Genomic DNA, 16,632 nt, shown 5'->3' on the forward strand with positions numbered 1-16,632 from the left:
GACTTTGCAAAAGACACCCGGGTAAAGAAAGGAGGGGCATAGAGGAGAAACAATAATGTACAGTATGTGGAAAATAATGTGTTTTTTTAACCTTAAACCGCATAAACACATTTCATTACACCAAATACACATAATAATGTTCTTTTTAGCAGCATCATATGACCCCTTTAATAACTAAATCCCACAGCTTCACTACTAGTAGAGAGACGCTGCCAGGTAGAATTAATTCACACACGCAATCGCTCTCACTAATGCATTCATATGAATGTAATCTTTACTGTGCTACTTTATCTGTATCTGATTTAGAACGAGCAGAAATCTGTGAGAAATATAACGACCCAAAGACAAAAGAACTGATAAAAAAGCTGTTATAGGAGCAACAGTCATGTGGGCAGCGCTGTCATCTGCCATAGCCGTGCACAAGGTGTTTGAGTCTCAGCTCCAGACTTATTTGTTCATTAATGACGTCATCAGCGACTAGTCGACTTAGACTCGACTTTCATCACATAAAAGTCGTTCAACCCCTAATATATATATATTAATTATAATAATTATATTTAAATATTGAAATAAAATATCTATTTATGTATCTAATTTATTTTAGATGTTTAATTTATTAGCCGATATTAAATTTATTGCCGATATTTGCGTTTAGTTTAAGATTACTTATGGTTTTTTATTTTTCAAAGTAATAGACTTATGCTGGCAATAACAAAAATAATATTTCCATATTGATTGCGATTTCCATCATCGGCCAGCTGAACACTTTTTTATAACTACGAATATATTTACACTGCCGTTCAAAAGTTTGGGATCAGTAATAATTTAAAAAGTGTTTTAAAGAATTTTCTTCTGCTCATCAAGGCTGCATTTATTTGATCAGAAATACAGAAAAAACTGTAACTACTGTTCAGCAGTTTGGGGTCAGTACATTTTTATTCTTTCTTTGTTTGAAAGACATTAAAACTTTTATTCAGCAAGGATGTGTTAAAGTGATAAAGACTTATATTGTTATAATAGATTTCTATTTTAAATAAATGCTGTTCTTTTTAAATTTTTCATCAAAGAATCCTGAAAAAAGTATCACAGTTTCCCCCCAAAAAAAGATTAAGCAGCAAAACTGTTTCCAACATTGATAATAAATCAACATATTAGAATGATTTCTGAAGGATCATGTGACACTGAAGACTGGAGCAATGATGCTGAAAATTCAGGCTTTGATCACAGAAATAAATTATATTTTAACGTATATTAAAATAGAAAACCATTATTTTAAATAATTTTTTCCCCCCTGTATGTTTAGTCAAATAAATGCAGCCTTGATGAACAGAAGAGACTTCTTTAAAACATTAAAAATCTTACTGATCCCAAACTTTTGAACTGCAGGGTATATACATGCATGCATATATATTTTCATAGTAAAATGGCTTGCTCACTCTCTGCTTGGACAAATGCCTGTTCTAACCTTTTTTGAAAGAATTTGGATATATTTCTGGATGACAGAAGCTGATCCGAGCTTTACAAGCATTTTCAAGCTGGTGCTTCTTTTCGACAGCCCCGCAAACAGCACTGCATGATGAGAACAAAAAGGCAGCCTGCCATAGATGCGGCGATGACCCTAATCATGGCGCATCTGCTACGATGATGTCTCTCATCAGACGGCATGTTACCGCTGAACCAATCACGTCTCTGCTGTGATAAGGCAAGAGCCAATCAATGCACGCTAGATTTGATTATAGAAGCTCAAAGGCTGATAACTTTGGGAATGATTTGAGATCGTCTTCTGTGAAAAGCGGGAAGAATCGAAGCGATGATAACGCCCGTGTTAGTATCTGGTATAATAGTGAACATTAAAAAGAGAGATTTCATTAGACGCTGGTTGAAACTGGAGGTCAGGACGGAAAGGCCAGCGCTGGATGATGAGTGAACCGCACACACATTATTTTACAACTGCCATAAACCTGCAGCACAAGGACCGTGTCACAGCATCAGCTAGTGCAATGAATCCTTAAAGCGCAGGAGGAAGGGAACGGCAGAGAACGGAGGTGAGAAAGAGAGAGAGAAAGACATGCTGTTTGTAGTTAGTGATCATCTCAGCGTTCAATAGAACATGACTCCTCACGTTCTCACGTGAATAAGTGATAATAAATTATATTTTAAAGTATATTAAAATAGAAAACCATTATTTTAAATAATTTTTTCCCCCCTGTATGTTTAGTCAAATAAATGCAGCCTTGATGAACAGAAGAGACTTCTTTAAAACATTAAAAATCTTACTGATCCCAAACTTTTGAACTGCAGGGTATATACATGCATGCATATATATTTTCATAGTAAAATGGCTTGCTCACTCTCTGCTTGGACAAATGCCTGTTCTAACCTTTTTTGAAAGAATTTGGATATATTTCTGGATGACAGAAGCTGATCCGAGCTTTACAAGCATTTTCAAGCTGGTGCTTCTTTTCGACAGCCCCGCAAACAGCACTGCATGATGGGAACAAAAAGGCAGCCTGCCATAGATGCGGCGATGACCCTAATCATGGCGCATCTGCTACGATGATGTCTCTCATCAGACGGCATGTTACCGCTGAACCAATCACGTCTCTGCTGTGATAAGGCAAGAGCCAATCAATGCACGCTAGATTTGATTATAGAAGCTCAAAGGCTGATAACTTTGGGAATGATTTGAGATCGTCTTCTGTGAAAAGCGGGAAGAATCGAAGCGATGATAACGCCCGTGTTAGTATCTGGTATAATAGTGAACATTAAAAAGAGAGATTTCATTAGACGCTGGTTGAAACTGGAGGTCAGGACGGAAAGGCCAGCGCTGGATGATGAGTGAACCGCACACACATTATTTTACAACTGCCATAAACCTGCAGCACAAGGACCGTGTCACAGCATCAGCTAGTGCAATGAATCCTTAAAGCGCAGGAGGAAGGGAACGGCAGAGAACGGAGGTGAGAAAGAGAGAGAGAAAGACATGCTGTTTGTAGTTAGTGATCATCTCAGCGTTCAATAGAACATGACTCCTCACGTTCTCACGTGAATAAGTGATGAAGATGGTCATGTGCAGGTTTGAGACAGCTCATTCACAAGATTCTGCTGCACTCCATTATGCAGCGCTCTGTTTGTTGTTAGGATCACAAAAAGGTTTAATAGTTATTTCTAGGCTGCTCATCAATGTCAAACTGATTGAGCTGGGCCAATCAAATCAAAGTAGGCGGGGTTTACTATTCCAGCGGCAGTGTAACGTTGAAAGAGAGCGAGGTAAGATGAAACTAGTGAAACATTTAATATTTGACAACAGAAATGTTAAAGGGTTAGTTCACCCAAAAATGAAAATTCTGTCATTAATTACTCACCCTCGTGTTGTTCGAAAAAAAAATGAAATGTAGGCATGTTGAAATGAAATGTCTTTCCGAAAGTGGGGTTGTAAATGTTTTTGAAAGCATCTAAACGCACATCAAGGCTGCATTTATTTGATAAATACAGTAAAAACAGTAATATCTGTGAAATATTATAACTGTTTCCTATGTGAATATCTGTTAAAATGTAATTTATTGCTGTGATCAAAGCTGAATTTTCAGAATCTTCAGAGTCACATGATCCTTCAGAAATCATTCTAATATGCTGATTATTATTGTATTGACAGAATTTTCATTTTTGGGTGAACTAACCCTTTAAAATAACAGCAATTTCCAGTAATGCAAACTTTTTTCTCAAATACGGCCGTTTGGAATTGAAAATTTGGTATCATTTACTTGATTCATGTAATATCTTACTGAATGTAACAATATAAGAAATGTTTTGGGTTTTTGAAATATTAGATATACAAATAAGATGTGCATATTTAAAAAAAATATTTTCTAATATTTAATCAATTTTAATCAGAATCATCTGCTGTAATTAATATACTTACAGCAGATATTCAACTGAATATTTTATATTCGGTTTCTTGAATTTGTGAAAATTCGTATTTTAAATGTATAATTAATGTATTCAAACATTTATATATTTATCAGTGTTTATAAGGTCCTTAGAAAATTAATTAAAAAATTTAAATAAAAAAAAACCTCACCTTCCCAGTAACAGCAGACCATACTTTGAGCGTGTTGTCGTCTGAGCCGCTCACAATGCAGTTTCCACAGAACTGGAGACAGGTGATGACATGATCGTCATGGCCTTTCAACACCTGAAAACAGAGAGAAAAAGAGGATTAATTACAAAATGAACAGAAATGCTAGTATTACAGTGATGCGCAAGAACAACGTGATGCTGCTGATGCTGGCAAATGACACAGCAGCTTTCAATTACAGGAACCAACAGGTTCATGGTCACCATGGTAACAACCGAGTCAGGTAAACCGCTGCTTCCGTCGCCGCCGGTACATGAATAACCCAAAATCCCTATTTTCTGGCACCCACTGTGCCGTCGAGAGGACTTAAGTTGCTCTTTTCAGGGTCTTAAACTTTTCTGTTCCCCAGGTGATGCACTGATGGGCGTCTCTCAGAAAGATTTCCAAATTAGATAAAGACTTCAAGCAATAAAAAGCAGTTTAAGGGTGATTAAAGATATTTAATATTATGCCTTACAGTAACAAGGAACTAGAAAAATGAAATGTAGGCATGTTGAAATGAAATGTCTTTCCGAAAGTGGGGTTGTAAATGTTTTTGAAAGCATCTAAACGCACATCAAGGCTGCATTTATTTGATAAATACAGTAAAAACAGTAATATCTGTGAAATATTATAACTGTTTCCTATGTGAATATCTGTTAAAATGTAATTTATTGCTGTGATCAAAGCTGAATTTTCAGAATCTTCAGAGTCACATGATCCTTCAGAAATCATTCTAATATGCTGATTATTATTAATAATACAGCTACCTTAGGTGATTTGAGGTCTCCTCTCCTCCAGTTGGTGTCTATTCTGTGTTGTCTAATATAGGCACTCTTCCAGGGGCTGTGTGCGAACCCTGGCTTGATAACCTTCCTTCTCTTTATGTGCAAGGGCTCGTCAATACCTGCAAAACAGACGTGACACTAATGATTCAATGCAACTATTCAATATACATGTGCATGAATTTCCAAAGCCACAGAATTGGTGGAAAAGCACCTTCTTCTTTGCATTTCTCCCTCCAGAGCAGGTTGTCCTCTGCTAGGATGCGCCAGTAACGACACGTCTGAGCTGCCTGAAGCAGATCCTTTGGCTCCAGAAATGACAACACGTGTAAGGCCAACTACAACACAAGACAGACAGAAAAACAACCAGACATCAGGAGAGCGTGAGGGAGGTGGAGAGATCTTACAGGAAGAGTAGGCTATAACAGGATAAATATTTCTGCCAAAATGTACATTTATTGTTTTCATTTATTTATTTTTTTAACACCTTGTCAGCAGTAAGGCTATCTTCATGGCGAAAACAGAATAAATAACAAAACTCATACAAATTAACAAGAAGCTATATAAAAGACATGTAAGATTAATACTAGACCATAAAATCTGAAATGTATTCAAGGTGATACTTTTTAAAATCCCACAAAATGTTAAATAGCAAAACAAATAAATAAATGTGAATAATGAAAAATAATACTAATATGATGAGAAATAATTATAACACTGATAATAATAATTATTATTATATTTTTGATAGGATTTTAGGTAAAAATATATGCAATTATGAAAGCCTTATAGAAGTGGTTAAACAGAACATTGGGTAAATGAAACTAATTTAAATTATGTTCTTAAATGATATTTCAATTGATAGAAAATGTATAAAATTTAAAATGTATACATTTTTTTGATAAAAAAAAAATCACATATCAAAAGAATATCAAAATGCTATATAAAAAGCACTTTCATATGGTGACAAACATTGTCATCATTACTGATAATCTAATTGATAATATAACAAAATATATTACAAACTAATACCTAAACTATCACCAGCCCCCATTTATTGAATAAAATATTCTTTTTGATTATTTTTGGGAAAAAAAAAAAAAATCTGTAAGAAGTAAAAAAAAAAAAAAAATTATTTAACCCTATTAAAGTTATTTTTTCTATTCTCCCATTTTCAAGTGCACTGCAACTTTGCAAAGAGCTGAGGGAAGACCATGGAGCATGTCCAAACAGTTCAGTGTGATCCTACATGAAGGTTGCAGCCTGAGACTCCAGAGTGTGTACAGTAATAGCCTAGAGGAGCTTTTTCCACAATCTGCTTCAATCAGGCAGAGAGACAGACAGACACACTGACACGGAAGAAAAACAGCCTGATGGGGAGGAGAGCCAGGAAAGAGGGAGACGAGGTGACAGGTGAAGGAGAACAAGAAAGGCAAGCTGAACCAGTGACAAGAAGAAGAGAGGATGAAAGGAAGAGAGGGCAGAGAAACGACGGGGTAGAGTCCTCTCTGTATTCCTGAAAAGAAGCTGAGAGAGTTGTAACATCTCTCTGAAGAGGTGTAAGAGAGGACATGCTTGTCAACTGCACTCCAGCACTTATACGCTCTAAAACCACCCTGTCAAACATCTCAGCCATAAAGTGCAAGACTGTTCTAAAAAGAAAATGAAGAGAAATGAAAAGGTCTGTTTAGAGCTCAGGGCTTCAGTAGTTTCACTGATGTGAATGTTTTTTGAAAAAAAAAAAAAAAGATTGAAGGTTTATTCCTAAACCTAACCTACGAATGATATTATCATACAAATTAGCCAATAATTTGCCAAAACGTAATAGTTACACACTGCCATGAGAGTGTGTTGGACTGATGAACACGGAGTTCGACATCTTTTCGGTATTTTTTCCTATTCATTTTCCATTTTATTTTTTAACAAAGTGTTAGATATAAGCCATAAAGCAACCAGCTACAAGGTGAATCGCAACATCACAAATTTTGTGTGAAATGTGTGAAAATCGGACAGAAAGGTAGACTAAGGTAGAAGAGTGTACTTAAAGGCTTTAACGAGTCCAGCAAAATGATCTAAATTAAATGGATAATTATAAAAACGGATTTAAAAATGCAGATTATAAACATAAAACAATTAGTGCTGTCAAACGATTAATCACATTCAAAATTAAAGTTTGGTAACACTTAAGAATAGGGAACACTTATTCACTATTAACTACGACTTTTCCCCTCAATAAACTCCTAATTTGCTGCTTATTAATAGTTAGTAAGGTAGTTGTTAGGTTTAGGTATTGGGTAGGATTAGGGATGTAGAATAAGGTCATGTAGAATAAGGCATTAATATGTGCTTAATCACTACTAATAAATGCTTAATATTCTAGTAATATGCATGCTAATAAGCAACTAGTTAATAGTGAGAATTGGTCCCAATACTAAAGTGTTACCAATATAAATATATTTAATATATAAAAAATTTTTCTGAAATATATACATGCATGTGTTTGTATTTATATATACACATAATAAATATGCACAGTACACACACATATATTATGTAAACAAAAACTTTTATTTTGGATGCGATTAATCGCGATTAATCGTTTGGCAGAATCATGGGTAATGCAGTGTTAAGCTTGAGTATTTAAAAAATAAGTTGAAATAAGTGGGTTGATGGCTTCAACAAAAGCATTCATTAACAACCTCGTCACTTAAAGCAGGCACGAATTTAACGGTTTATAAATTATTGTTAAAAATCAGTTCCCCTATGGAGAAAATGAATGTGAACCCGACTGCTGCATTCTATTAGACACACATGTGTCTTAATCTAGCCATATCTAATCTGATTGGCTGACTATGCAACTTCTACACAAAGAGCACACTACTAGCTAGGAAACAAGTTCTGTTTACAAGGTTCATACAGCACTTTTGAGGATGAAATAAGTGCCCAAGTTTGCCAAGTTAGTGGCATCAAAACTTGAATCAGTGATAATCAGTGTTTCTGCAAATTTCTCAACACAAAGATGAGTGTGTGAGTGCTTTACCTCTCTGGGCAGGAGCGAGATGAAGTCTCTCTGAAACTGTGGTTCGATCACCTGCATCATGTGCTTCACCTGTGTTGGCTCACAGCTGTCAATCAACTCATCCAGCGCGAGCAGCTTCTCTGGGCCACTCCAGCTCTGTAACACACACCAAAAACATACAGAGCCATCCATTTACACTTAGAGCTTTAGATTTACATTTCAGTTAGGGCTGGCGATGCTTTTTCACTGGCTCTACAGCAGCAAACCGTCTCCTGAAATGGTAACTTCTGGCATGAACGTAACCGAGAAGTTTCTCGTAAGTCTTCATGTCTTGAGGCTGTTGGAAACTTCCCAGGGTTCGTTCTCCCCATATTACGCTGCGGTCAACTTCATCCAGTTGAATAAAATGTTTCGCTGATCTCATGGCGCTCGGAACGTAATAAAGCACCGTAATTTACTGCTCAAGTTCGGCGTTGTTGTCACAGGCTGGTTTATGTCTATATGTGTATAACTGCTGTTTTAACAGCTCAAAATAATGAGATCCCATTAAACAGTTGAGGGAAAATCTGATTAAAATGTTCAACTGTGTTGGTTCTTTAATCAAAGCAAACTAATTAAACTAAGCCTGAGATCTACACAGGCTTCCCAAACTTTATCAAATGAATTTCCATTATTTTTCAAAGTCATAAGCATTTTTAAAAATCATTCTATTGATAATGCACTTACAAAGAGCAAGTTTAGAATATAGCGGCAATGACGGGCCCAAGCCATTATTAATCTTAGTTAATTTTAAGTTCAAAACTTACTTGCATTATATATTAATATAATATATTGTTCTTTGTTAGTTCATGCGAGTTAATGCATTAACTGATGTTAAGACATTGTAAAGTGTTACCAAACCTTTTAATGATCTATAAGCATTTGTGAAATAATTATATAAAACTATATTACCAGTACAGTACATATTAACTTAATTTATGTGTTTGTTTGTCATTCTAACTCATGGAAACTGTGTAGTACAGGATCAGGCTTAAACGATTTCTTATCCTATAATAAGAACCTTAGTGTTAGAGCCTTCATCTGTCAGCTGAAATGTCTGATAGTTTTTAATTTGCTGTTTGCCCCCAGAAAGGGTTACTCTAGAATATCAAGAGTGTGAAACAGATACACACACAGAGAGGGTAGGATATAAAAAACTTTCAATGACCTATAAGAATTTTAAAATGATTTTAATGGTCTATAAGCATTTGTAAAATAAATGGCTCCACGCCCATTTATGAGCTTTTGCCAGTGTCTAATTATCACTAATACTGATGAGTGTGTCGAGTTTCATGAAATTCTAAGCATGTTAAGTGCCTTAAAAACACCTGAAAAGAATACTCAAGTTTGACACGTTGCCATAGCAACGGTATTTAAGATATCAAGAATCTGCCAAGTTTGGACATGATTCTGAAGTCTGAAAAAATAAATAAAATAAAAAATAAATAAAATAATCCTTAGAAGAACAATAGGGCAAGTTAAATAATAATAATAATAACAATAAGCATTTATTCAAAATATAAATATTTTCTAACAATAAAAGTCTTTACTGTCACTATCAATTTAACACATCCATGCTGAATAAAAGTATTTATTTCTTTCAAAAAAAGAAAGAAAAAAATTTAGCGATCCCAAACGTTTGAATGAAAGAGTATATTGTAACAAAAGATTTCTATTTTAAATAAATGCTGTTCTTTTTTACCTTTATTCATCAAACAATGCTGAAAAAAGCAGAACAGTTTCCAAATAAAACAGTAACCAGTGCAACTGTTTCCAACATTGATAATGAATCAGCATATCAGAATGATTTCTGAAGATTATGTGACACTGAAGACTGGAGTAATAATGCTGAAAATTCAGCTTTGATCACAGAAATAAATTACATTTTAAAATTTATTAAAATAGAAAACATTATTTTAAATTGTAATAATATTTCACAATATTACTGTTGATCAAATAAATGCAGCCTTGATGAGCAAAATAACCTTCTTTAAAAACATTACAAATCCCTGAATGGCAGTATATCTTTAATTTTTTTTTTCTTTTAAATCACATTTTTAACATTCAATGCCAGGACTCCATGTATACAAATATGACAAGGTTGCAATTCTAGCGCCTGAATTCAACCCTGAACACACAGAACTGCCACAAAGATATATCACCGCAGGCTTAGAATGCAGAAATGAGACATTTAATGTGAATACCCTAAGCGATACTGAAGCAGTGATGACTCACAGGGATGCGGGGTGTCATTTGCACCTCCAGAAATAAGCCTTACAATAACTCGGGACACAAAGCAAGCAACTCATCAAGCACTGACTGAGCAAATAAACAAAACCCTTTCTGAATCCACAGACAGACCACAACTGAGAGGATGTTATACATGCTGCTTCTGTCCCGAGACGCCTTCGAACAAACTGGCCTTTGACATCATGAAGGAACTTTTAGTCAACACAGGTATCTGCTGTTTCATGCCAGAGCAGCTTCGTTAAGCCCGAGGACTGATCAAGCCTGTAATTACCTGCAAGGCACAGCAAACACTGAGTGAGGTGGAGCCTCTGCTCTCTGTCGAGGCTTGAACTGTTGTTCTAGTAAGACGCATATGACAAGGATCTAGATAGCTGCAAACCTGTTGCATAATGGCCGCATGTGCTTAAATATCTAGCATAGATTCAGTCAGATCTTAGTACCAGAAGTAATCAATGCATTAAAACCAGACTGCAGCAAACGTTGTGTTCCTTAGAAGACCCTGCACATGACATGACGCAAAAGTAAAAATAGATTTCATGGCCACCAATTTAAGATATCGTGGTCGTCCCAAATTGTATTAATTTGTGGCCACATTTTATTATACCATTCCCTTGTTTTAGTTTAATCATGGTCACATTGTACTAATAGTTTCCTCGTTTTACTTTAGCTGACACGCAGGGGAAAAAACACAAAATGTCATGGCCATGATTTGAGAATCCGTTCCCACTAGGGATGTGCGATATTGACAAAAAATGATATCTTGATATTTTTTGTGATTTTTTTTCGATAATGGATAACTGTACCTGTGTTAATGAACGATTCACTGAATCATTCATTCAAAAGATTTGTTCAAAATTGCTGATTCATTTAGAGAAGAAGCAAGTGACTTGATTTAAATGATTCATTCTAAAACAGATTCATTTAGAAACGAAACGAGTGTTGCTCTGAGACGCACAAATGTTCTGATCCGGCTTTGCTTAGAACTTTTTCACTGGCGAAACAGAAAAAACGGACACTATTGGGTCTAAAATGTAACTGACTCAATATTAACTTGTTTGCTGAACTGTTGTATAAAATCAGTATCACATTTGTGATCGTGCTCATATGCTGATATTCAGGAAAAAGGCACTCTTGATTGTGTGATATTACTCAACTATATCAAATCTTATAAAATCAAAACAAACCCACACTGGGAAATTTTGTTGCTTTCATAACTTGTATTACAGGTCATTCTGACTGCATTCTAATAGGCTTCATCACACAGTCAATGCTTTTGGACTCTCAAGACGAGTTTTTGTTTGTTTTTTGAGGGACATACTCTATAATGTCAGCTCGCACATCATTAAAACAACAATTAACATATTATTGTAGAGGATGAATATCATACGCCCCTAGCTCCCACATCTTTATTCATTTCCTTGTTTTAGTAAAATCGTGGCCATGTTGTACTAATTGTTTAATTAAAATGAGGAAACAAATAAATAAGTCATGCAAAGTCATTTTTCTCTGCATGTGATACGTAGGGCTCTGTAGCAATGTGAGGCTAAGGATTAATAATAATAATAAGTATTGTTAATATTATTATGTACATATCATTACAGTATTTCTTGAACTTACATATGCCTAGAGAAACTGTGTTAGTGATTTTACCATGATTATGGTTTTAGGCACCATGTACTAGCTGTGAGTGTTCACCTGGTTAGCTTCATCTGTCCGGTCTGAACTCAGCTGTTTGGTTGAACTCACCTGAAAGGTGTGGAGCCACTCCTGCAGGCCTGTGGGGGGCTGGATGGACGTGATGCGCCGTCTCTGCTGACCCTGCCCATTGACCGCTCGAATGTCCCGAAACGTAGTGGGGGTGGCTGGGAACGGCAGTCCTGTGGGACTGGAGGATGAAAAAGACGAAAACTAATGAGTGGGGAAGAGACAAAATAACATTCTAAGGGCATTCTGGTGCAGAATTTATAACAAGTGACTCTGACAGGAGACATCTGTGTTGGGGTAATTCAAGAAAATGAAAAGGCCAGTGCAAGCCTGCAGTTTATGGAAGATTTCAAAACAAAACGGGTTGAAAATAAAGATCTGAGGCTGTGTTTCAGAACAATAGTTTGAGAATTACAGCCAAAATCCAAAGTGGTGAGTTGGACTGAATGGGTGCCAGATGAGCACCATTTACCTTAACCTCAGAACTCAATCAGTCAGTCAGCATGATTTTATTCAGACACCTGCCCCCAAATCAATTCATTCAGATGTTTCATTCATGGAAACCCTTTTCTGTTGACCTTCTTCACTATTTTAGAGTCCATGTAAAACATGCTCAAAAGCATTTAATGCATGCAAACGATTAACAACTGAAGCACATTCCCTTTTCCACTTGTGGTGACAGAGAGTTGTCCCATGTCAGCAGTCCTTACAGTCTCTGGGGCCCTACACTAACACCAAAAAGACGATTCAGCACTCCTTCCTTGCATTCTGCTTATCTACGGATACCTTCTCCGGTGCAAGAAACCAACGGATGCGGAGGAGAGAGGGAAGAGCGCAGGCGAGCACGCAGTGAGGTCTGTTTCATAATGGATTCATATTTAATGGGATCTGAGACCAAGATGCTTCAATTACCCAGCACGCAACTGCTGCCTGGTTGCTCGTGTACTGTTCTAATATAAACCACAAGAACACCTGCGCCTTGACAATAAGGCATGAACACTCGTCTTGGGTTTGCCGACTGAGGAACCTCTCGGGATGCGATTGCATGTGGTTTCACAGTGACGGTGTGTCATTTCTGAACCATTAGCGGCACCAAAATAAGCTAGATTTGCCTTTTTTATAGGTATATATTACTTCTTGCAAGGCAAAAAAAAAAAAGTGTTTTAAGTTTCAGGTGAGCTTTGCAGTGTAAAGGTGGCTAGATTTTTAGATGGATGCATGAAAGAAAAGACCAATCATAATTCTGTGTGCAAAAAATGTCATCAAATTTGTGATTTAGGTAAAGAATTTATTTATTTTTTTTATAAATTTACATTTTCATCCCATGTGTTCAAAAGAACAACATTATAATTTCTGTGGAAATTTATGTAAAACTGGGAAACCAGTTGCAGCCCTTTTATAATGAAATGCTTGTGGTTTAAAGCTCACGGACAAAACACTCTGATGAACGTTGTGTTTGTTAGCAATCGAGGGCAGATTCCTCATGTCTGTGTGTCAGACCGCAAATTATTCAAATCACATGACATTTTTGATGCACATGAAGGAATTAATTCTGTATGTTTCTCTAATATTTTATGTATATGTGTTACTTTCATCTTTTTCCCCACCTCACTTTTTATTAGCATCTTAGAGTTTCCATCCAGCACTTTTTATGTGATATACTAAAATTTGCATAAAAATATGTGGATGGAAACCAGGCTAAAGGGGATTTTCACATTTTAAAATATATATACACCATTCAAAAGATATATATATATCATTCAAAAGTTTGGGATCGGTAAGATTTTTTAAATAATGTGAATAAAAAAAAATCTCATGCTCAAAAAGTTTGCATTTATTTAATCAAAAACAGTTAAAACAGTAATATTCTGAAATATTACTACAATTCAACATAACTATTTTAATATCCTACTTTAAAATATAATTTATTCCTGTGATCAAAGCTGAATTTTCAGCATCATTACTCCAGTCTTCAGTGTCACATGATCTTCAGAAATCATTCTAATATGCTGATTTGCTTTTTTTTTTCCTTTTCTCTGTGATAAGTGATACAGGACTCTTTAATGAATAAAATATTGAAAAGAACTTTCGATGTTCTTTATTAGCATGCATACTTGAAAAATGTGCATGCATAAGCAAATATGGCCTTATGAGCATATTTTAGATCCCTTAATCCTAAACCCCATACCTAAATGTAACAACTACCTTACTAACTATTAATAAGCAGCACATTAGGAGTTTATTGAGGCAAAAGTTGTAGTTAATAGTGAGAATTGGACCTTGAAATAAAGTGACCGAACTTTCTTTTGTAACATTAAAAACGTCACTTGTAATCAATTTAATGCATCCTGGTATTAGTATTATTTTTTAATTACATTTAACTAAAATATTAAAAATCTTTAAGATCTATAATAAATAAAATAATAACATTTAAATAAATATAATCTTTATCAATAAAGAAAAATCATGAAGAGGAATGTGTCATACAAAAACAACTATGTCTACCTGTTACTGTACTCTTAGGTAGATGTGCACATAAAACATCTTGCTAGCTTCAGGTCAGGTGGCAGGAGCTTTACCTTGGACAGGGCTTTTTTCCTGAAGGGAAAGATCGAACCTCGGGGCCATGGTCCAACTTCCTCTTCATCTGCAACAAAGAGCAGGTGGAGCACTGGTTAGTTTGGGTTCGTAAAGGACATGACAATAATGATGACCAGCCACATAAACAACCAGCGAAGCAGCTTGACAGTAAACGTTACTGATCCACCGGTGTTCGTTCCTGTGTTAAGAGGTGTGTGTCTGTGTGTGTTGTGCTAATTCCCTCACCACCAAATCTAGGCCAGAGGAAGGAAGGTCATGTGCACTTTATAGTGACACAGCACAGAAAAGACCAAGTCTGACAGCTGATGCTAACGCTTGTCATGCGAGTCTTCAAAGAGGTGTATGGCATAAACACACACACACACCCCTCATAGGAGCTGGAAAGGGGGACACATACAAACAAACACGCATCTGTGTGGACGTGACAGGTACTGTGCTTTCACAACAGCCTAAATTTATATGGGCATAAAGGAAATAAAAGAGCAACCCTATATGCTTCACTGTCTCTGTCACCCACGCCCCGCACAGGCTGAAACCGCTCTGGTTTTGCTGCATAGTTGGTGCCTGGCTACGGAGCATCTACTCTGGAAAAACAAGGGTTCAGTGTCCTCAACACAATGAGCTCCTAGAGCACATTTGAATTAAACTATTTTAGGAGAGTACAGGGCTGCCAGTGAATCTGTACAGTTCACTTTCAGGAGGAGCTCAGCGATAGACTCCAAGTTATGAACCGTTGTGCCGTGCCAAGGGTTTGTGAGTCATTAACGATGTGAGCAGAAATTAAGAGTTTCACTACTGAAACACACACTTGCCGTTTACAGTGCAGTTACGTATCATGTCACTGGTAAATAACAGGTCTGAAATGATATCCAAATCACAATGACATTGTGCCTGTAAGCAACATTCAGTGGTTTTAGTTATTAGTACTGTATACTAATAACTATTTTAAAAAAGTCTCATCACAAAAAGTCTCTAAAACAGATTTAAGATTTATTTTAAAAAAGTGTACACTGAATAAGCCACCAGAACACTGGCAAGCATTTGGCAGCAATTAAAAGTTCTTATACATATAAATATTTAGATATTTAATACATATATTCAGCATGGATGCATTGCATTGCTCAAAAGTGACATTAAAGACTTCTACACTATTACAAAAAAATTATATTTAAAATAAATGTCTTTCTGTTGAACTTTATATTCTTTGAAAATGTATCAGGTTTCCCTGAAAAATATTAAGCTGGAAACTGGAATAATGACCTAAAAAAAAATTCAGCTTTGCCATCACAAGAATGCATCACATTTCAAATAAAAAATAATAAAAATACATTAAAAAGATACTTTAAATTGTAATAATATTTTACAATATTACAGTTTTGCAGTATTTTGATCACATAAATACAGCCTTTTTGAGCATTAGAGACTTACTACTAATTACTGTTTTTACTGATGCTCTAAACGTAATCTTCAGCAAATCTCAAAATGAATATTAATTTTTCATACTGCATTACATGTGATCACTACATTCACCTGTAGCATGTTAAAACTGATTCTATAGTGTTTTATTTTTAATTTATGCAAACAAAATAGTAAAGACTTTTATCAATTATTGGCCATAACAGGAAAATAATTACTGATGTTCGCTATTATATTAATGCATTCTAATTTTGCTTAAAACATTCATGACATTTCATGGAGATAAGATGACCATACAGATTATACATGTTCACCTTTTCATGGCTCTGGAAACTGGAATAATGACCTAAAAAAAAATTCAGCTTTGCCATCACAAGAATGCATCACATTTAAAATTAAAAATAATAAAAATACATTAAAAAGATACTTTAAATTGTAATAATATTTTACAATATTACTGTTTTGCAGTATTTTGATCACATAAATACAGCCTTTTTGAGCATTAGAGACTTACTACTAATTTACTGTTTTTACTGATGCTCTAAACGTAATCTTCAGCAAATCTCAAAATGAATATTAATTTTTCATACTGCATTACATGTGATCACTACATTCACCTGTAGCATGTTAAAACTGATTCTATAGTGTTTTATTTTTAATTTATGCAAACAAAATAGTAAAGACTTTTATCAATTATTAGC

At 35.3% G+C, this 16,632-nt stretch overlaps 1 protein-coding gene across 1 annotated transcript in view; it reads right to left on the reverse strand.

Moving 5' to 3' along the window:
• The window catches only part of LOC107757568 (F-box/WD repeat-containing protein 7-like), a gene marked incomplete at its 5' end in the record, with an annotated part of 157,693 nt that overhangs the window by 18,164 nt on the left and 122,897 nt on the right, over positions 1-16,632 (reverse strand). The window contains 6 exons of the mRNA XM_016575084.1: positions 4,082-4,195; positions 4,888-5,024; positions 5,117-5,240; positions 7,943-8,077; positions 11,957-12,095; positions 14,494-14,561. Coding sequence (XP_016430570.1) covers positions 4,082-4,195; positions 4,888-5,024; positions 5,117-5,240; positions 7,943-8,077; positions 11,957-12,095; positions 14,494-14,561 — 717 coding nt within the window. The remainder of the gene's footprint in view (positions 1-4,081; positions 4,196-4,887; positions 5,025-5,116; positions 5,241-7,942; positions 8,078-11,956; positions 12,096-14,493; positions 14,562-16,632) is intronic.

Source organism: Sinocyclocheilus rhinocerous, unplaced genomic scaffold, assembly GCF_001515625.1.
Source record: "Sinocyclocheilus rhinocerous isolate Xijiao unplaced genomic scaffold, SAMN03320098_v1.1 scaffold323, whole genome shotgun sequence".
In the NCBI taxonomy this organism is placed as follows: domain Eukaryota; kingdom Metazoa; phylum Chordata; class Actinopteri; order Cypriniformes; family Cyprinidae; genus Sinocyclocheilus; species Sinocyclocheilus rhinocerous.